At 34.6% G+C, this 22,636-nt stretch overlaps 1 protein-coding gene across 2 annotated transcripts in view; it reads left to right on the forward strand.

Moving 5' to 3' along the window:
* Positions 1 to 22,636, forward strand: part of DNAJC1 (DnaJ heat shock protein family (Hsp40) member C1) — a 213,665-nt gene that overhangs the window by 183,748 nt on the left and 7,281 nt on the right. For both annotated transcript variants that reach the window (XM_040645337.1, XM_040645338.1), the window contains one exon: positions 2,458 to 2,577. In XM_040645337.1, the coding sequence (XP_040501271.1) occupies positions 2,458 to 2,577 (120 nt within the window). The remainder of the gene's footprint in view (positions 1 to 2,457; positions 2,578 to 22,636) is intronic.

Raw genomic sequence — 22,636 nt, forward strand, 5'->3', positions numbered from 1 at the left:
GCTCTGTTGCTTCTAAAGACACAACTAACTATTGCTGAGGAATTACACATTCACCAAAGTGCCTTACAGCTGTAGGAGAGAGAATCATGAATTGCTAAAAGGATTCTTTGAAAGGTTGCAGATTATGGGCCTAGTTATTATCGATCCAGGTTTTTTTAATATTAATAATGAAAATCACAGCCATGAAATAACTATGAAACTAAAAGGAAAGATTGTCATAGCAATACATGATTTTTCAGAATAGCAGTCCAAATACTTAAAATTTTTCCTTCCCAGAAAAAAAGTGGCACTGTACTTTAAGACTCATTAACAAAGAATTAAAATCTGATTGATTTTTAATGCCCATTATTCATGTATGCAGCATATTCGGAAAGTCAATCACTAAAAAACAAATTATTTTAAAGAATTAGTTGACTATGTGAAACACTGGCTTATAGTATTGATATCTTAGACAGCTTTGCTACAAAAGTTTGGATGGCTAATACAGCGAGATGACTTGATTTAATGTGAAGTTGCATTGTTAAACTATGTAGTTTGAATACTATATCTCTGTGCGGTGTCAACCTCATGCTCTCCATGATATGACTTCTACCATAAACTTAAATGCTTAGTTCTTTTGCATTTCTGAAGCCGATTGGTATAGTTATTAAAGTTTCAGCTTTTTTAGAAATAAAAGTATTTCCTCAGAAATCCACTTATGTCCCTCTAATGTCTGAATAATAATTTTTCCCCTAAATAAAGTTAAAACAACAAGCAAAAAGAACCTTCAGTGTAAATTTTCGAATTATCGGATATGGAGCATTAGATTTCTGATATTCATTAAATATCAAAGAAATTCTGACCATACCCTATGTAGGCTACCTTTTTATAGAAGCGAATTTATGCATGTATCGGACGGGTTGTACTGATGAATATGTTTGAGGCTTTCAGCTTTTAGTGGATACAAAATAGAATGATTGATCAAATCCTCCCTACTATTGGCTATTATTTACTGACTCTTAAGTGGCAGGTTGTATTTATGCCAATTTATCTGCTTCAGGGAACATTCTTGATAGCAGAACAAAGTGAATAAAAGTAGTTTGCTTTGCAAATGAATGCAAATGGAAGAGCCTTTCGGAAAGCCCTTTAACAGGGGCAGTGCACTTTGATTATGAGTGAAGCTGCCATTTGGACATGGTGAAAAGAGCACGCTTGAACCATTGATTGGGGGAGACAGTAAAAAGTCAGGAAGGGCCCCGTTAAGCTTGCAGTGAGGCAGGCGGATGTCAGTGTGGTTAGAGCACAGTGGGAGAATGACAGGGAGGATTAGTGTCAGGGAGAAGCTTTGCTGTAGCTGTGGAGATAGTCCCTGGGGTCACTCACCTCTGACTGTTGTTCTGTGCTGATGGTTCTGTAATGCAAACGGCCTGATGTATGCCTGTTCATTATCGGAAATGGTGATTAGAAAAGGTATTTGTCTCAAAGGTTTCCTTCTTTCTTTTTTTTTCTTTCTTTTTAATTAAAGAAAAGAAGGTGGGCTTCCTCCATTGCTGACTCCTAGAGTATTGTTTAATACCGGAGTGGCTGCCGCCTCTAGTAGGGAATAATTTAGTGCTAAAATCTAATGTAAAATTATTGTAACATGGTTATTTGTTATAAGATAATAGTTTCTTTTCCTTTACTCAGCTTTGGGTTTGACCAAGTAGTAGTGCTGAATAAAATGCAGAGAATATGCTTGCTCTTAGAATTTTTGCTTTTGCAAAAAAGATTTTATAACCTTGAAGGTATTTTTTAATGCAATTTAACAATTAGATCGACTTTTAGAGGCTATTTACCTTCTCAGAAATGAAGTGTTGCTTTGCATGGACTGGATGGTTTAAGTCTTGGTTGTAGGCATTTCTGATTTTCTGTTCCAAGTTTTATAAAATGCTAACATTTGATAAGTTAAACTTCTTGAAAATACATGATTTTTAGAGTTAAATATTACACAGAATGAACAAAAAGTATCTCTTTGTTTCAGTTCTGATTCTAAAGCAGTACATTTACTTGTTTACATTTTGATTTTTACTTATAAGGTGTTTTGTTTAATTATAATTTTTCTTAAAACTTTGAAGACCTTTTATAGTAACCTTACGGGAGGCATCTGTGAGAGCAGGATGACGCACAGTGCATTTCATAGGCTTTGAGCGCGGTTCCTCACATAATGCAAAACTGAATTTTTTTTTTTTTTAATGTCTTCAAAAGCCTGGCCTCACAATATTTCTGCTTCCTTATCTGGTATACATAGGAAAATTTAAAAGACTGCTGGAGCTTTGCATTCTTATGTTAAATATGCCACTCAAAGCTTTATCTAAACTATTGGATACATGTTAATAGTATTGTTTTTATAGAAAGCAAATTGCCAATAGTTTGTTTCAGAGACTTATTAAATATTTTAGTGAACATTCTCTAAATTATCTTTTTCTGTAATTTTTGCAGGCACCTGAATGGACAGAAGAGGACCTCAGCCAGCTGACAAGAAGTATGGTTAAGTTCCCAGGAGGGACCCCAGGTCGATGGGAAAAGATTGCCCACGAATTGGGTCGATCGGTGACAGATGTGAGTTCACTCAGATTTGCATTGTATGGAGAGTGACAAACCAGAACAAGCCAACTATGTAGAAGACAGACATAGATGCATCCGACATTCTCTTTGGAGAAAGGCTACAATCCTTTTAGGACCTGGAAGTGAACCATTAATGAAATAAGCAAGAAGCAGATGTCAGCCAGTCCCCTGGTCCACAATTAACAGCTGTGTGAGGAATTCTAGTGTTTAGAGACTTAAGCTACAGTAACCTAATCACAGAAAACAGTGCTGGTTTTTGTGTTTAAAGTGACCCCTTTAGCTGTGGAGAAAATAGTTCTCAGACTGATCAGAATTAGAGAAGTTATATTTCAGCTGGATCTTTTTAACGTTGAAGTACAGATTGCGATAGGTATTTAATCAAGTGGTTTGCATTAATTAAATCAGCAATGTTCTTATTAGGTCTTTTTATTTCAGGGATGGTACCTACCACCCATTTTGACAAGTCGTTTAACCAAAAAAAAAATTATATACGTGAACAAATTATATATATATATATATATATATATATAGGTGACAGGCTATAACATTTAAAGGCCTAAGTATTTACCTGGAAAGTTTCTAACACTTTATTCAGGAAATTTAGGACAGAGAACCTTATGAAAGCACCTACCACAGTATCTGACATGTGCTAAATAGTAAATGTTTACTTGAAATTCAGCGAAATCTTTATTTTTATCAATATGAGCCTTATTTTCATAAATGATAGTAAATATTCTTTACTAAATAAATCATTTATTTACTGAATTTACTTTAATTCTATACACCTAAAATATTTCAGGGGTTGCTGAAAGCAAAGATTCAAATGTCCTCTTCAATTCTGTTAGTATACCCTTGAGTCTTTTTTGTTAATGAACAGTTTTAAAACCCTACCAAATGATTAACACAACTACCCCCTCAAAAAAAATCCAGCTCGTTACATAAATGCTATAAGTTATTCTTCATAGTAAGCTTCCACTTTTTAATTTATAAACAAACTTACAAAACATTACTATCAATTTTTTTTTGGATAGGAAGTGCTTTGAGAATTTTAAATTATAGATATGAATGTTTTTACTATCATATAGGTCTTTTAAAAATCACATTTAAAAGACTACTTTCTGAATTTTTATATGATGTTTTGCATTATTTTGGCTTCAGAGTTAAAGTCTCATCATGTGAAAAAACATCATGTGAAAAAATTGTATCTTTTAACTTTTTTTTTTTTTTTTTTTTTTTTTTTGCTGTTTCATGAGGAGACCTGCTATCTTGGGTAACTGGAAAAGAACCATAAGGATACCTTTTCTTCTGCTAAGAATGTTACTAGGATGTGCATTTTATAACCTTGTTCTTAGGTTGCTTGTAAAAGATAAATAATGCCTTATCAGTAAATATCTGACCAAATGGAAGATATTCATGGTTATTGATGTTTTAAGTACTATAACCCTCTAATTCTACTACTGTTACTATATGATTAACAAAAATTACTGAAATAATTTTTAGAAAGCTATAAAACAAACTGATTTAAAGGCCCCTAAAAGTTTTAGTTTTAATGGGAAAGAACAGTTCATTAATTTAGTGTCTCCTTTGAAGGCAGCACTGCCTTTAACTTTTTAAATAATATTTCTGTGAAACCTCATAGTTAATGTCAAAGACAGATAGGGAATTGAATAGAAGCAATATTTTAAGTTTTGTCATTAAAATTTGGTTAAATTTTTATCTGTCTTTTTAAAAGAGAGATGAAAGTTTATATGCTAAGAATATATATGATGTAACCAACACAGCCTTGAGAATGGCTAGTATCAGAGATCTAGAAAACCTATACATTATATAGTAGTCTTAGTGTATTCTTGGTATAGGCAAAGATATCTTTTCAAACTTTTGCAAATTCATCCCATATGTTTCGGTTGTTTTTCTTCTAGACTTATCCAAGGGAAACTGAATCCATGTCTGCAATAGATATTTTTTCCTTTTACCACGGAAGTAACAAACATGACTTTTTGGGATTTTTTTTCCTCCAAATATTCTATTTTCATAATAGCAAAAGTACCTTGAAAATATTTAGTAAACCTACATTTTTTGGCACCAAGAAATGCCCTTGTAACTTTTCTTCTATGTACAGCATGTACACTGTATTTTCATTCTGTGAGCATCACCTCCATAGCTGGACTACACAGTTCATTTCAGTAACCCCACACACATGCGCATACACACACAATCACTCTGTAAAAGAGAGCAGGTGTCTGAAGACGGGTAACTTGTTTAGTGAACACGCAATTACATTGAAGCAGCTGAAGTGGGTTCAGCTAATACAGTTCCTTTAGTAAAATGTTAAGCGAAAGTTGACCACACTTTACATCACTTAAACTTCTTTCTGGCTTATGGCGTTAATTAGATTTGTTTTCATTAAGTATTTAATTATGGCGAGAAAAACAAGTTCAGTTTGCTGTCATCAGAACCTCTGCTTCCTGACCTGATCACCTGTACCAGTTCTTCCTGGTTTGCACATCTTTATATTTTTTTGTTTTGCTAACTTTCTAACTTCAGGTTTGGTTCTCTTTCCTTCAAGAAACAATTGAACTTTTGCGGGGAGCAGCAAAAGGGGGTTCTGGTGGGATCTATATGTCCTTTATTTGGGCTGACACATTACAATGAAAAACCCATTTTCTTCCTCATTTAAAAAAGGAGTTTTCAGTGCATTAATGGTCACAATCAACAAGTTGCTAAACTCTACTCCGGAGAAAATACAAGCAGTGTGATTGCCATTGTAAAAAATTTAAAGTATATTTTAACTCAGCTATATCAAAACTACAAGACCTATTTTATTATAGAATAAGTATTTTAAATGTTAATATATGCCTTTCAGCAAATAATTTTGGTAACCACAAAGGACACTCAAATTGTAAAAACAACAAAGGAAACAAAAACTGGCACGTAAAACCAACTTTAATGTGATTATTAACTGCAGGTTTTCTAAATTAAGGTCAGGGAGCCTCAGATTTCTTGCTTGTGAAGTAATATCATTCTCTTGCCTGAAAGGATGTAAAATGATGCTGCTTCCCTCCTGGTCACTAATCTCTTGCATTCTGGTTGTGATAACTGACTGATTGGAGATTTTCTGCCTGCTTGGAAAAGGCCCAGCTAGGCAGCAAAACAAAAGACAGGTGAATAGATTTAAACAGACTTTTATAATTAGCTTAGTCCACAGTAAGAGGTAAGAGATGTGTAGTTAAGTAAGCATCCCCATGTGCAAGTGAGAAAGAGGAGGGAAAATCATAAAATTCCCAATTGTATTTTATATAGCTCAGCTAGAGAGGAGATACTCTTGGGGGAATTTATGTTATGGTAGTTGTTCCAAAAATATGTAAGTGGGATCTTATTCAATAGAAGATAAGCTTTATGGTTTATCAATGAATTAAATATACAGTATTTTGGCAAGTATATTACTGCTATTACTTTTAGAATTAGACTAGACCTACATGAGTTGTAAAGATGATAAGGACTGTCTCACTGTCCTCTTAACCAGGCTTCCTGCTACAGCACTTTTCTTGGTCTGAGCCTGACCTCATCATACTCTGGTCCCTCCTCTCCTCCTTCACTTCCTCAATCTCAAAACCTTTAAAGATACTTAAATTTTAGAAAGAAATAGGCCCTTTATGCCATACTTCTTGCTAGGTGAGTCACAGGCTAATCTAATAACCAATTTTCAAAGTAATATTAATAAGTGATAAAAATGTGTTACCAAAATCTGTTTCTCTCTCCCTTTCTCTCTCTCTCTCTCTCACCCTTGTATTTTAATAGGAGCCTTTAGGTTCTTATCCCAAGTATATGAATGATTGGAGTGAGAATTTCATGCAACTTGATTGCCTGTTTAAAGAAAAGAGAAGACAGTAGTAGGACCGTTTGGTGTCCATCAGAGAAAAAATTACATAATTAATTGCTTAATCTGTCTATTGACTTGGTTAGAGTTTTACTATAATAGAGTTTTGCCCGACTTCTAGGGCAAAGGTTGATAGATCTGAATTCCATGTCACCATTTCTGTCTCAGCCTTGAACAATATCACACGTAAAACAGGATGATAAACTATATATTCACTACGTGAGAATATTGCAAAAATCAGTTAAGAGACCAAACCAACATTTTTAACTGTTTTAAGTAATATTGATTATTCCATCATTCATTTTCATAGTACATTTTTCAAAACATTTAAATACTCATTGTTTTACTTGCTCTTCACAACAGCATGGTGAGACAGTAGGCAGCCATTTATCCCCATTTTACAGTTGAATACACTGCTGCTGGGAGGTTTGTTCAAGGTGACACAAGTACTAGAATTGGGACAACACCAGGCATTTTGGTTCCTCATCTAATATGTTCCTATCACTACTTAATGCTGTTTTATTACTGTGTGTATGAAAAACACTTCAAATGTGTCTAGAGACTTTTTATCATTAGGCCTTTCTTAGTAAAACTATGTTCATAGAAAAAAAAACTTTTAAAAGTATACTCACGAAAAATGTTTTTCTCATAAGCCATAATAAAAAATTATTTCTATAAACATTTTGTATCATCTAGACTTTAGTCTTCCTCTATAGGCATGAATATACATAATTTTAACTATTAATCAGTATCCTGTCCTTTTCACTTCACTACGAAACATGAGCTACTCTTCATGACAGTGAGAGCCACTTCATTTTTCTAAACACAGAATATTTTATGTTGTCTTGATATAATTAAGGAGTGTCCTGATTGTCATTTAAATTGCTTCTTTTTTTGCTATTTTACTGGATTGTCTTTTTTTTTCCTTCATCCATCTTTCCACTTATTTCTGTTTTCTTAGCTTGTATTCCGAGAAGTAGAACTGCTTGGTTCAAGAATATGGATGTTTTTAGAACTTTTGATGGCTCTAAAATTGGCCTCCAGAGAGGTTATCACAATATACAGTGCCACTGGTAGTATACAAGAGAGGTCACTTCCTCACAATCTCACAAACACTGAATGTTATTTTTTGTTTTTCATCATTGCCTGTCAGGTGAAAAGTGCTACAGCACTGATTTTTGTAACTTGCCTCCTTACATTTTGGTCTTATTTCAAATGAAGTTTGTGTTAATTCATTAGAATTTTAGGAGAGACAGTCCTATTGCCTGCAAATACTTTGCCACTTTCTTTATAGCTTTCCTTTTTTTTAAGTTTATTTATTTATTTTTAGTGATCTCTACCCCCAGCATGGGGCTCAAACTCACAGCCCTGAGATGAAGAGTCACGTGCTCTACTGACTGAGCCAGCCACGCACTTCTGTATCTTACTTGATTGTATTACCTAGCTATTCCAGAGAAATATATTACAGTAATAGTGATTAGTGCAGACTTTTTTGCACATTATAATAAGAAAACCTAATGTTTGGCCATTAATTTTAGTATTAGTCATTGATGAGACATATATTATTATATTTTCTTAAGGTTTTCCCATTCTCATTCATTACAGTTGTGCTCAGGGATAGATATGAAAATTTAACAATGGGTTTTTTTTTTAACATATATCAACATGATCGTGCAATTTTTCTCATGATCTAATGAGGATGAATATATTATCAAGGCCTCTTCTTTGTATTTTCAAGGCAAACTTCACTTGGTCATATAATACTATGCTTTAATAAACAGCTGTATTTAATTTATTAAGAATTTATTTAAAATTCTTGCGCTTATATATGTAAGAATATTGTAGAATTTTTGGTGTTTTGTTAATAGGATATCTGTAGATAGGGTTATACCAATATTCTAGAATTAGTTTATTATACCAGCCTTCTAGCATCTATAGAGTCAGGACAGTATTACACTCATAAAACAGAGGAAAAAGGAAAGGATGCTGTGGAAAAAGAATCAGAACAAAAATAAGTATTCAAATAAATGAAGCAGAATGGCTGAAAGTTATCAGGAAAATCTCCTATGGAGCAAAATTTTTAAAAATGTTAAAAATATTAAAATATTATAGAAAAGCTAAGAAATACAGGGAATCAATCTAAGAGGTCCAAACCTGATTAAAAGTTCCAGTGAGAGAGAGAGAGGAAAGAGATGCAAGATTATTCAATAAATAATACAAATGAAGTTTTCCAGGGATCAATTTGTAAAAGCCTGAGACTAATTTGTAAGAACCTTCCAAAGTCAAGTAACATACATGGAAAAGATCCTGGAAAAATTTATGAACACTGAGACTACACAGATGATCTTTAAAGCTTCTAGGGAGAAGAAACATCCAAATAAGACCAATCAGAGTGACATCAGATTGCTTAGCAACACTAGGTTCTGGGAGACAAAGGAACAATGGCTTCACCATTCTGAGGAGAAATAGTTCTGAATCTAGAACAAACCAAGTGTGATGGGAAATAGATGAGGCAAGGATGCATAGTCTTTCTTGCAAAGTTCCCAGAGATTGTACTCTAGTAAAACAAACAAAACATTCATGAATAAAATTTAAAAAGAGAAAGATGTGGAATCCAGTCCAATGAACAGAAATCCCAAGACCCCAGAGTGTTGATACAATAGGCCAAAAGTGCAATATATCCACACTGAAGTAGGAGAACGAAGGATTGTGTGAGAGCAACCCTTGAAGAAAGGGAGATTTTATAGACTAGATAGTATGGCTGAAAACTTTTAAAAATGTACATATATGAAAAAAAGGCAACCAGAAACTCTATAAACAATAGAAAACCATACAAAAAAGGCATAGTCCAAATTTAAGTATATTAGACAGTAGGATAATACAGCAAAAACAATTTGATATTGAGAACATTGTCCTTTGAGGGTACAAGGAGTGTGTCCACAGCATAGTGCTTGTCTCTACAGTAATATTTACCAGATCATAATTTGTAAGATCCTACAAAATGGCCTTTCATATTTTAAACATTTTATGTGTTTTACAGATGGTTTTCCAATTTTTAAAATCAACAAATTGTAGAAGACTATGGCAAGTTGCCCAGCAACAGTTTGTCCAAGTCCCCCAAAGCTCTGCTCTGGCTAGGTTACTAATTTCTTTTCAGAGGAACATAATTGAAATAATGTGTGTTCGTAGGAGCTCTTATTCACTTTTCCCTTCAGCTGAGCTGGAATGCCAAATTTGCCTGCAACCAAGTTACAACCATGCAGGTAAAGACAGTTGCCCTAAAGATGGTGGAGGCACACAGTAGAAAGAGCCTGAGTGTATGGAGTAAAAGGAAAATCGTAGATAGTGACAAGTGCTATAAAGAAAAATGAAGCAGAGTAAGAAGTTAGAGACTGAATGGAATTGCAATTAAAAATGGGGTTCTGAGGAAAGTCTCTCAAAAAGGTAATATTTGACCAGGGACACAATGCAAGTGAAGGAGCAAAGCTGCGTGAGAAAGTATTCCGGTAGAGGAACCCGCACTTACAAAAGCTCTGAGACAAGATCATGCTTGGGGTGTGCAGAGTCTAGCATTGAGGTCAATATGGCTGACAAAGAGTAAGTAGGAGGGGATTATAGACGATGAGGGCAAGAGGCAATGGAGGACCAGGCTATATAGAACCTTCCTGGCCACAGTAAAGATTGTGGATTTTACTCTGAGTGAGATGGTTAAAGCACCGGAAATTTTTGAGCAAAGGAGTGCAAGATCTAAATGGGTCGTTCTGACTGCTCTGTGGAGAAGACACTGTGGCAGGCAAAGTATGCAAGCAGGGAGGCAGGCTAAGTAAGATGCTATTTCAGTTCTTGCAAAAGATGATGGTAGTTTGGACCAAGGGTTAGGAGGAGGTGGGAAAAAGAGGTTGAACTCAGGATATAATATACTAAAGCATGTTGTTTAATATATGTACAGTATAAACTGTAACAGAACTCTGAACAGAAATTATTGACTCTGGATGTAGGGTATGTTGCTTTTCATCGTAAGCCCTTGTTGTATACTTTTTTTTTTTTTAAACTATGAACATAAATTACCTTGATTTTTAACACTACTTTTAAAAATCTAAGGAAACAGAATATGTTACTTTTAATATTTTTCATATCGGTATATATAGGCCTACCTCATTCTTAATTTGTTTTAGTTATAAAAGCTTTATTGATTTACAGAAGTAGGAAAATCAATCCTAAAATTCGTATGGAACTACAAAGGACACCAAATAGCCAAAACAATCTTGAGAAAGAAGAACAAAGCTGGAGGTGTCACACTTCCTGATTTCAAAATATAAAGCTACAGTAATCAAAACAGTGTGGTACTAGCATAAAGGAGACAAATGGACAATGGAACAGAATAGAGAGCCTGAAGTAAATTCACACATATACGGTCAACTGATCCTCAACAGGGTGCCAACTATACACAATAAGGCAAGGATAGTCTCTTCAGCAATGACGTTGGGAAAACTGGATATGCACATGTAGAAGAATGAAATTGGATTCTTACACTATGTCTTACACTATGCAAAGTCAACTCAAAGTGGATTAAAGAGTTAAATGTAAGACCTAAAACTAAAACTCCTGGAATAGGGGAAAGCATCACGACATTGGTCTTGCAGTGATTTCATTGATATGACAGCAAAAGCTCAATCAATAAAAACAAAAATAAACAAGTGGGACCATATCAAACTTAAAAGTTCTGCACAGCAAAGAAAACAGTCAACAGAATGAGAAGGTAACCTATGGAGTGGGAGAAAATATTTGCAAACCTTATATCTGATAAATGATTAATTTCTAAAATATATACGGTCTCCTACAACTAAAAGCCAAAACATCTGCATTACTTGTAAAGGTAATCAGGAAGTTAATGGAAGGCCCTCTTTTAAACCTTTAAGATGAACTCTATTATTTCTTGTATTTTTCTCTCCAGAGAATCCATAGAAAAATTTAAAGACATTGAAGAAATAAGAATGAACAGCACTGCTTTCTACCAGTTGGAAACATTTTTCAGGTGGTTTATTTAATATTCAGATAACAGAGTGCCCTTTATACTTGAAGGGTACAGTAGTTCTCAGTCATAGTGAGTGCTCAATTGAGTTGGCCAAAATTAAATACTACTGAATGAAAATAATGAACTTTGGTTACATAATTTTTATTATTAGAGTAATACTTTAAATGTCATCAAATCAGCCAGAATTTGAAAAATAGGACTTGAGATTATCACTAGTAGTCAACATTTATTTTCTGAGTTAGCTGAGGATGCCAGGAATTGAGCATACACTTTATACAGCTCAGAAAATTAGAAAATTCCTCTGTATATTGAGTAGAAATATGCCACCATATAACTCTCCACTGATCCTAATTGGACCTTAGGGAATATAATTTTCATTTTGCTAATTTAATATTCTGTTATTTTCATCAGTGTTTTCACTAGAAGAAATGAAACTATTTTAGATTTTTTTGTCCATTCCACCCTATCCCATATGTCCCAGATTTGATTATAGAGCCCCTATTTCATAAGAATTTTAAAGATAAAATTAGGTATACCTATATTAAGAAAAAGGATTATAAAATGTTTTCTACTTGGAATCAGAAGATGATAAAACAAATTTTCCTACAACTCTACAATTTGTATAGCTGTTAAAACACATATAGCAAGAGTGTTATCCACACGCCTACCTTAGACAGTAGCCCGCAATATTATTTGTTCAGATATTGAGGAAGAAGAGAAGCCTCATCTGTGTGAGACCTATATAGAAATATATGTCTTCTCCCAAGAGACAGCTAGAAAAAAGTCTTGAATATAGCTTGACACAACCTGCCTTTAAGTCAGAGACCATATCTTCTACAATTGCAGATGATATAAAAGCAGAATAAGTGAAATCTTCATTATGGAATATGTGAGAATAATAAGACTAAACATTCAAGACTAAATTGGCACACGTTATTGAAGTCATCTAGACCTAAAGGAGAGAAATAGATTTGGTGATGACCATGTCACCTCCAGTGTCATCTCTGTTTACAGATGACATGATATTATATATAGAAAACCCCAAGGACTCCACCAAAAAACAAAAAACAAAAAAAAAACCAACCTGTTAGAACTAAGAAACTATTTCAGTAAAGTTGCAGGATACAAAATCAATATACAAAATTCAGTTGCATATCTATATACAGACAACATAATATTAGAAAAAGATATTAAAACAATTACATCTACAATAGCATCAAAAAAATAAAACACTAGGAATAAATTTAACCAGGAAGATGAAAGACCTGCATGCTAAAAACTATAAAACATGATGAAAGATATTCTGTACTCATGGATTGGAAGACTGTTATTAAAATGTCCATACTACCCAAAGCAATCTACAGATCCAGTATAATCCCAGTCAATTCCCATGGCGTTTTTCACAGAAATAAAACAATCCCAAAATTTGTAAGAAACCCCAAAAGAACACCAATAGCCAAAATAATCTTAAGAAGAGCAAAGCTAGACACATCACACTTTCAATATCAAACTTTATTATAAAGCTGTAGTAATCAAAACAGTATGGTACAAGCATAAAAACATACACGCCAGTCAATGGAACAGAATAGAGTCCACAAATAAACCCACACATATAAGGTCAACTAATCTTTGACAAAGAATATACAATGGGGAGAGAACAGTCCCTTCAATAAATGGTGCTGGGTAAACTGAACAGCACATGCAAAAGAATGAAATTGGATTCCTACACAAAAATTAACTCAAAATGGATTAAGGACTTTAACATAAGACCTGAAACCATAAAACTCCTAAAAGAAAACAAAGAGGGTAAGCCCCTTGACATCAATCTTAGTGATGATTTTTTGGATTTAACACCAAAAGCAAAAGCAACAAAAGCAAAAGTAAACAAGTGGGACTACATCAAACTAAAAAGCTTCTGCACAGCAAGGAAACCATCAACAACATAAAAAGGAAACCTATGGAATAGGAGAAAATATTTGCAAACCACATATCCAATAATGAGTTAATATTTATATAAGGAACTGCTATAATGCAATAGCAAAAAAAGAAAGAAAATGCAACTAAAAACTGGGCAAAAGAACTAGATGTTTTTTAAAGAAGATATATAAATGGCTAACAGGTATATGAAAAGGTGCTCAATACACTAATCATCAAGGAAATATAAATCAAAACCACAATGAGACATCACACCTGTTAGGATGGCTGTTATCAAAAAGACAAGACATGCTGGTGAAGATGTGGAGAAAAGCAAACAGTTGTACACTATTGGTGAGAATGTAAACTAGTACAGCCTCTATGGAAGACAGCATAGTATAGAAGTTCCTCAAAAAGTTAAACATAGAGCTACTATAGGACCCAGCAATTGCCCTACTAGGTATTTATCCGAAGGATACAAACATAGTGATTGGTGCACATGCACCCCTAGGTTTATAGCAGCGATTCCACAATAGCCAAAATATAGAAAGAGCCCATATGTCCGTCAACAGATGAATGGATAAAGAAGATGTGGTGTGCGCGCAAGCGCGTGCGCGCACGCACACACACACACACACACACACACACACAGTGGAATATTACTCAGCCATCAAAAATAATGAAATCTTGCCATTTGCAATGACATGGATGGAACTAGAGGGTATTATGCTAAATGAAATAAGTCAGAGAAAGACAAATACCATATGATTTCATTCATATGTGGAATTTAAGAAACAAACCAGGTGAACATAGGGGAAGGAAAGAAAAAATAAAATGAGAGTTGAGAGGGAAGCAAACCATAAGAGACACTGAACTCTAGGAAATAAACTGAGGGTTCCTGGAGGGGAGGTGGGTGGGGGGGAGGGGATAATTGGGTGATGGGCATTAAGGAGGGCACTTAATGAGCACTAGGTGTTATATGCAACTGATGAATCACTAAATTCTACCTCTGAAACTAATTTTAAAAAAAAAATACTATTAGGGGGGAAAAAGTCAAACTCATAGGAACAAATCATAGAAAAGTAGTTGCCAGGGGCTGGAGGGTAGGGAAAACAGGGAGAGCTTGGTAAAAGGATACAAACTTTCAGTTATAAGCTGAATAAGGTCTGAGAATCTAATGTATAACATGGTGACTATAGTTGATAGCACTGGGGTATATAATTAAAATTTGCTAAGAGAGTGGAATTTAAATGTTCTCACCAAAGTGGGGGGGGGGATAAATGTATGAGGTGATAAATATGTTAATGAGCTCAGTAGGGGGAATTCTTTCAGTGCGTATAAATATAAAATTATCATGTTGTGCACATTAAATATCTTACAGTTTTATTACAATTTTGTCAACTATATCTAAAAAACAAAACAAAAACAAAAAAATGGACATCCATGTAATTGAAGTCATCTAGATCCATAGGAAAAAATTGGATTTGGCGATGACCATATTCACTGAAAGATGATTTTCATTTCCTGAAGTGACATGCTATCATACTCAAGGCACCCTGGCCATTAAGCCTTATATTAGACCATCACTTGTTTAGAAATATCTTTGTCTGCTTAGAATCATAAATAATATGCTGGGGATGACAAACTTGCCCCCAAAACAAATATTTTGTGATTATTGCCATATACATCCTTTCTCCTGAGATAAAAAACAAATGAAAAGAAGAGAAATTCTCAAGAAAAAAGGATCCTTTGCAGTTCTCATTGTGATACAATTATTTTATGACACCAGGAAATAAGAAGTTGACAAAGAGACCAGAATATTAAAAGAATTACTTTACCACATAGAATTGGAAAATTAACCAGTTGTGCTTTGCTTTTTTCTAGTAAGTTCTACGTTGCCTTTTAAGTGGGAGGAAAGTGTGGTTCAAAGATGACTGTGGTGACATCCCATTAGTTTCATTGTTTGATGCTGAAGATCTAAGGATTCAGATTATAGCAGCTATTTGTTTTGTATGGTAGACCAGATTTTGATAAATACTGTATTCAGAATTCTCTGTCAGTACAAGGAGTAACTAACCAGGTATTCTCAAACCAATTCACCAATACCTTCTCTGGAAGGAGCCCTCCTGAAGTCAAAACAAATATCAAACACTGACCTCAGAAACTTTCCTTCAAAGGAGCCACAATTTGATTTGACTTGTTTGTTGAGCAATTTATGCCCGAGGGCATTTTACAAACAGTAGAGCATCTGTCAGCAATTACTGGTGCTTAGCATTCAGTGTGGTCAGATAAAGAGAGGAAGGGAGTCCTGCAAATACCACTATCATCCAAAATTACTAGGCCTATCCATACCTGCACATCTCTGAGGAGCAACATCAGAGGCTTAACATTGTAGGGGACAGAGGCACATAGACTTCACTAAAATAATGGAGCCATCCACTGAACAAACATGCAAGTAACAGTAAGTGTGATGGGGTGTGAGTATTGGGGGGACAGGAAAGGGAAATCAGTAACCAGAAGTGCCGCCACTTTAGAATATTATAAATAATGAGCCTTGGGGACACCTGGCTGGCTCAGTCAAAACAGCATGTGACTCTTGATCTCAAGTCATGAGTTTGGGCCCCAAATTGGATGTAGAGATTACTAAAAAGATAATAATAAACTTTAGAAAAAAATAATGAGCCATGGAAAGAACCAAGAAACCATGAAAACAGAAGGCAACAGAAACTGCCCATGAGAATGACCAGATGTAGATTTAACAGAAAAAGAGTTCAAAGTAGCCAATATAAATATGTTTACAGAACTAAAGGAAAGGAAAGCATGATTAAAGAAACAAAGGAAGGTATGACAAGAGTGTTACATCATACAGAAATATCAAGAAAGAGATAGAAATTATTTTGAAAAAGAAACAAGTGGTAATTCTGGAGTTGTATAAAAACTGAAATTTTTAAAAATTCACTAGAGGCTAGACTCCACAGTAAATTTGAACTGACGGAGGAAAGAATTAGCAAACTTGAAGATAGGTCCATGTAGACTATTCAAGCTGAAAAATGAGGGGAAAAATAAAAATAAACAGAGCTTCAGAGAAATATGAGATACCATGAAGCACATCAACATACGCATAATGGGAGTACTGGAAGTACAGAAAAGAAAAAATATCCAAAGAATAATGGGTAAAAACTTCCCAAATTTTTTGGAAAACACTAGCCTATATATACATAGGAAGCTTGGCGAATTTGAGTAGGAAAACCTTAGATAACCACAAAAGGCACATATTATTAAAATTCTGAAAGACAAAAATAAGGAGAAAATCTTGAAAGCAGCAAGAGAAAAATGACTCATCATTTATAAGAGAACCCCTCCCCCACATACCCAATAAGATTAACAGCTAACTTCTCAGCAGAAGCAATAGAGGCCAGAATGCAGTGGAATAACATATTCAGAGTGCTCAAAGAAAAATCTGCCAACCAAGAATCCTATACCTAGCAAAACTATTTTTCAAAAAATGAGGGCCAAATTTGTTCAAGATGAACAAAAATTGAAGTCATTCAGTCTGGAAGTGATCCCATGCAGTAATTCAAATCCACATGAAAAAACAAAAAGCACTAGTAAAGATAATTAGGTAATTATAAAAGACAATTAGAAATGCTTATTTTGTCCCTCCTAAGTCATTTAAAAAGCAATTATATAATAGATATATAATGCTTTGTTTGGCCTATTACATATAGAAAGATGATATATGTATAATATATTTGCCTGTAAGAGCACAAAGGAGATAGGTGGGAGCAAAGCTGTATTGGGCTGAGTAAACTACTACAGATGATAAAGTAATAAGTACGACAATGTATTGTTGGATTTATAACATGAATAAATACAATATATATAATGATTATACCACAGTTTGGAGGGAAAGGAATAGAGCTGTATAGAAATAATGTATATTTTTATCACTGGAATTAAGCTAGTATAGATCTGAGGCTGATTTTCATAAGTTAAGATGTATATGATAAACCCTGGAACTTCTAAAAAAAAAAAAAAAACACAAGAGAATAGTAAAAAAAAATCATTAAATTAAAATGCTACACTAGAAAATATTCACTTATACAAAAGAAAACAGTAATAAAGGACTAGAGGAACAAAAGAGTCAGAAGATAAAAAAGGAAAAATGACAGGCATACATTCAGCTATATCAATAATAACATTAAGTGTAAATGGATTAAACAATCCAAAGAGAGATTGGCAGACAGGATTTTTAAAAAATCATGATCTATCTGTATACAGTCTACATGAGACATCCTTTAGATTCAAAGAGAAATAAAATGAAAGAAAAGGATAGGAAAAGATAATATCATGCAAATAGCAACCATAAGAAAGCTAGGGTGGCTATACAAATATCAGACAAAATATACTTAAAATAAAAAGTTACCAGAGATAAAAAGGGACATTTTATACGGATTAAAAGGCCAACCCAGAAAAATATAAGTTATAAACATATGCACCTAACAACAGCACCAAAATACATTAAACAAAACCTGACATAAATGATAAAAGAGGTGCCTGGCTGGCTCCGTCAGTAGAGCGTGAAACTCTTGATCTCAGGATCATGAGTTCGAGCCCCATGTTAGGTGTAGAGATTACTTAAAAATAATAAAATATCTGAAAGAAAGGAAAAAAGGAAGGGAAAGAAATAATTCAATAATAATGGTTGGAAGCTTCGATAACCCCACTTTCAGTTGCGTGAGAACTAGACAGGAGATCAACAGGAAGACTTGAACAATACAATAAACCAAGTAGACCTAACATATCTGTAGAACACTTTATCCAGCAAGAGAATATATGTTCTTTTCAAGTATGCATGAGACATATTCTAGGAACTTTAAACAAAAGTTTAAACAGATGGAAGTAATACACAGTATGTGCTCTGATCCCAAAGGAATGAAGTTAGAAATAAGTTTATGGGGGAAAAAGCTGGGAAAATCAACACATATGTTAAAATTAAACAGCAGACTCCTAAATAACCAATAAGCCAAAAAGGAAATTACGAGGGGAATCAAAATTCTTGAACATGAATTGAAATGAAGACATAACACACCAAAACTTAGGTAATGCAGCTAATGCAGTTCATACAGGGAAAATTATAGCTTTAAATGCCTTTATTAAGAAAGAAGAAGGGGGGCGCTTGGGTGGCTCAGTTAATAAGCATCCAACTCTTCATTCTGACTCAGGTCATGATCTCGGGGTCATGGGATCAAGCCCCAAGTTAAGCTCGGCACTAGAGCCCTACCCCACCCCCCACCCCCCGAAAGAAAAGAAAGAGAAGAGAAGAGAAAGAAAAGAAAAGAAAAGAAAAGAAAAGAAAAGAAAAGAGGGGCGTCTGGGTGGCTCAGGTGGTTGAGTGACTGACTTGATCTTAGCTCAGGTCTTAATCTCAGGGTCATGGAGTTCAAGCCCCATATTGGACTTCATGCTGGGCATGGAGCCTACTTAAACAAAAGAAAGAAGAAAGATCCTAAATCAGTAATCTAACCTTCCACCTTAAGGCACTGGGGGGGGGGGGGAATACTAAACTAAAAACAAGCAGAGGAAAGGAAATAACAAGTAGAACAGAAATTAATGAAATAGAGACTAGAAAATCAATAGAGAAAAATCAGTGAACTCAAAAGCTAATGCTTTGAAAATATCAATAAAATTCACATTTAGGTAGATTGACCAACAGGGGGGAAAAGGACATTACTACCAACCTTATAGAAATAAAAAGGGCTGTAAAAGGAATACTATGCCAGGAACAAATATATGCTAAGAAATTAGATATCTATTTTTCTAATAGATATAGATGAAATGGACAAATTCCTAGAAAGACAAACTACTAAAATTGAATCAAGAAGAACTAGCAATTGAAATAGATCTATAACAAGTGTAGAGATTGAACTAGTAATAAAAGAATCCACCTACAGGGGCACCTGGGTGGCACAGTGGTTAAGCGTCTGCCTTCGGCTCAGGGCGTGATCCCAGCGTTATGGGATCGAGCCCCACATCAGGCTCTTCCGCTATGAGCCTGCTTCTTCCTCTCCCACTCCCCCTGCTTGTGTCCCCCTCTCGCTGGCTGTCTCTATCTCTGTCGAATAAATAAATAAAACCTTTAAAAAAAAAAAAGTATCCACCTACAAAGAAAAGCCCGGATCTAGATGGCTTCATGAGTGAATTCTTCCCAACTCCTTTTATGAAGCCAGTATTATCCTTATACCAAACCAGAAAATGACAAGAAAACTACAGACTAATAATTTTATGAGTATGAATGCAAAAATCCTCAACAAAATACAGCAATATGAATCTAGCAACTTCTAAAAATAATTTTATACCCTCATCAAGCAGGATTTAACCCAAGAATGCAAAGCAGATTCAATATCTGAAAATCAGTTACTGTAAATACATTGTATCAATAGAATAAAAAACAAATATCACAAGATCCTCTCAGTAAAAGCATATGACAAAATCCAGCACCCATGAATGATAAAAATACTCAACAAATTAGGACTAAAAGGGAAGTGCCTCAACCTGATAAAGAGCATCTACTAAAAACCCCCAGTTAACATCATGCTTACTGGGGTAAGAGGGGGTGTTTTCTTGCTAAGATAAGGAATAAGACAAGGATGCCTGTTCTCACTGCTTTTTTCAACATTGTACTAGAGGTTCTAGTCGAGGCAATTAGGCAAGAAAAAGAAATAAGATTGAAAAGGAAGAAGTCACCAGTCTCTATTTGCAGATGACATGGTTTTATATATACAAAATCTGAAGGAGTTAAGTTAAAAAACTGTTGGTACTAATGAGTTCAGTAAGATTGGAGGATACATATCAATGCAAAAATCAGTTTTACTTTTATAGAACTGCAGTGAACAACCTGAAAATTAAATTCAGAAAATAATCTCATTTATAATAGCATCAAAAAGAATAAAATACTTAGGAATTAGCTTAACAAAAGTACAAACTTAAACTCTGAAAACTACTATAAAACATTGTTGAAAGAAATTGAAGATCAAAATAAATGGAAAAATATCCCCTGTTCATGGATCAGATGTCTTAATTATCACGATGGCAATATTCCCCTAAGTGTGAGAGCTAAAACTATAATTAGATCAATTGAACCTCATCAGATTTAAAAATTTCCATGCTTCACAGGACACCATTAAAGTGAAAAGACAACCCACAGAATGGGGGAAATATTTGCAAATCATTTATCTGATAAAGGGCTTATATCCAAAATACATAAAGAGCTCTTACAACTCAATAATAGAAGAAACCACCCAAATAAAAAATGGAGAAAGGATCTAAATAGACATTTCTCCAAAGAAGTTATACAAATGGCCAATAAACACATGGAAAAAATGCTCAATATCATTAGTCTCTAGGGAAATGCAAATCAAAACCACAAGATACTACTTCACACCCACTAAGATGGCTAGAATCAAAAAGTTTGATAACAAACTTTTATTCCGTAACAAATGTTTGCCAAGATGTAGAGAAATCAGAAGCCTCATACACTCACTGCTGGTGTAAATATAAGATGGTGCAGCCATATTGGAAAACAGTATGGCAGTTCCTCAAAAAGTTAAATATAGAATTACCATATGTCTCTGCAATTCCACTCCTAGGTATCTACCCAAGATAAATGAAAACATTTTGCCCAAACAAAAACTTATACACAAATGTTTATAACAGCATTATCCTCAATAGCCAAAAAATTGAAACAACACAAATGATTATCAGCTGATGAATGGATAAACAAAATGAGGTACATTCATACAGTGGAATATTATTAAGCAAAAAGGAATGAAGTACTGATATATACCACAACTGGGATGAACCTGGAAACCATTACCCTAAGGGAAAGAAGCCAGCCACAAAAATCCATATTTTATATGTTTCCACTCATATGAAAGTCCAGAACAGGAAAATCTATAGAGACAGAAGATAGATTCATGATTGCTTGGTGAGGAATGGGATGGGATGGGGAGGATGATAGCTAAAGGGTATAAGGTTTCTTTTTGAAGTGATGAAAATGTTCTAAAGTTGGCCATGATGATGGTTGTACATAACAGTGTACTAAAAACCACTGAATTTACATTTTAAGTGGGTGAATTGGATGGTATATGAATATATTTCAGTTAAGCTATTTTTTAAAGATTTTATTTAATTATTTGGGGGAGAGTGAGCGAGAGAGAGCATGAGTGGGGAGGGTGCAGAGGGAGAGGGAGAAGCAGACTCCCTGCTGAGCAGGGATCCTGACACGGGCTCGATCCCAGGACTCAGGGATCATGACCTGAGCCAAAGCAGACGCTTAACCAACTGAGCCATTCAGATGACCCTCAGTTCAGCTATTTTTAAAAAAAAAAAAAACAAGGGAGATCTTTGTGTACTACTCTGCAAAAATCTCCAAAATAATTATTAAACAAGAAAATGAGATGCAATTAAAAAAAAAAAACTATTTCACATCCTATATGTGGTGGTAGTTGAATCTCTAAGGGAGTTAAAATTCATAGAACTATGTGACAAAAAAGAAAAAGATAATTTTATTGTATGGTAATATAAAAAAACTAAATCTTAGAAAACACAAAAGAAATTGGGAGAGAAGAGGATTGTCACCAGAATTGGTAAACCCTGGTAGTGAACATCAAGGAAGTCGTCGAGAAGAAAGTCACACTTGAGAGTACCTTGAAGGATGGTTTGGCTCTAGACAGATATTTAAGAGGTTTGTTAAGAGGAAAATCATTTCAGGCAATGTTAACGATAAGCAAAAGTACAGGGTAGGGAATTTCTGACTATCTGGGGAAGCGTTAATTATTCAGTTCTGCTCAAAGAAAAGCCATCTACAAGAAAGAGAATAGATCAAATTGTGGGTCTCCTTGCGTGTCAGGTTAAGAATTAAGGGGCGCCTGGGTGGCTCAGTCGGTCAAGCGTTTGCCTTCAGCCCAGGTCACGATCTCAGGGTCCTAGGATTGAGCCCCATGTTGGGAATCCCTGCTGAGCAGGGAGTCTGTTCCTCCCTCTCCCTCTGCCCCTCCCCCCACCCCACTTGTGTGCTCCCTCTCTCTTAAATCTTTTTTTAAAAAAGAATTAAACAGTGTACAATCAGTGATGAGCCATGAAAGGAATCTGATCAGAACTCTGTCTTAAGGGTGTTACTCTATAAAAATTATTAGTAAGTAGGAGTCCAGTTAGACGACTGTTCT

This window comes from Ursus maritimus, unplaced genomic scaffold (assembly GCF_017311325.1).
Source record: "Ursus maritimus isolate PB19 unplaced genomic scaffold, ASM1731132v1 scaffold_31, whole genome shotgun sequence".
NCBI lineage: Eukaryota > Metazoa > Chordata > Mammalia > Carnivora > Ursidae > Ursus > Ursus maritimus.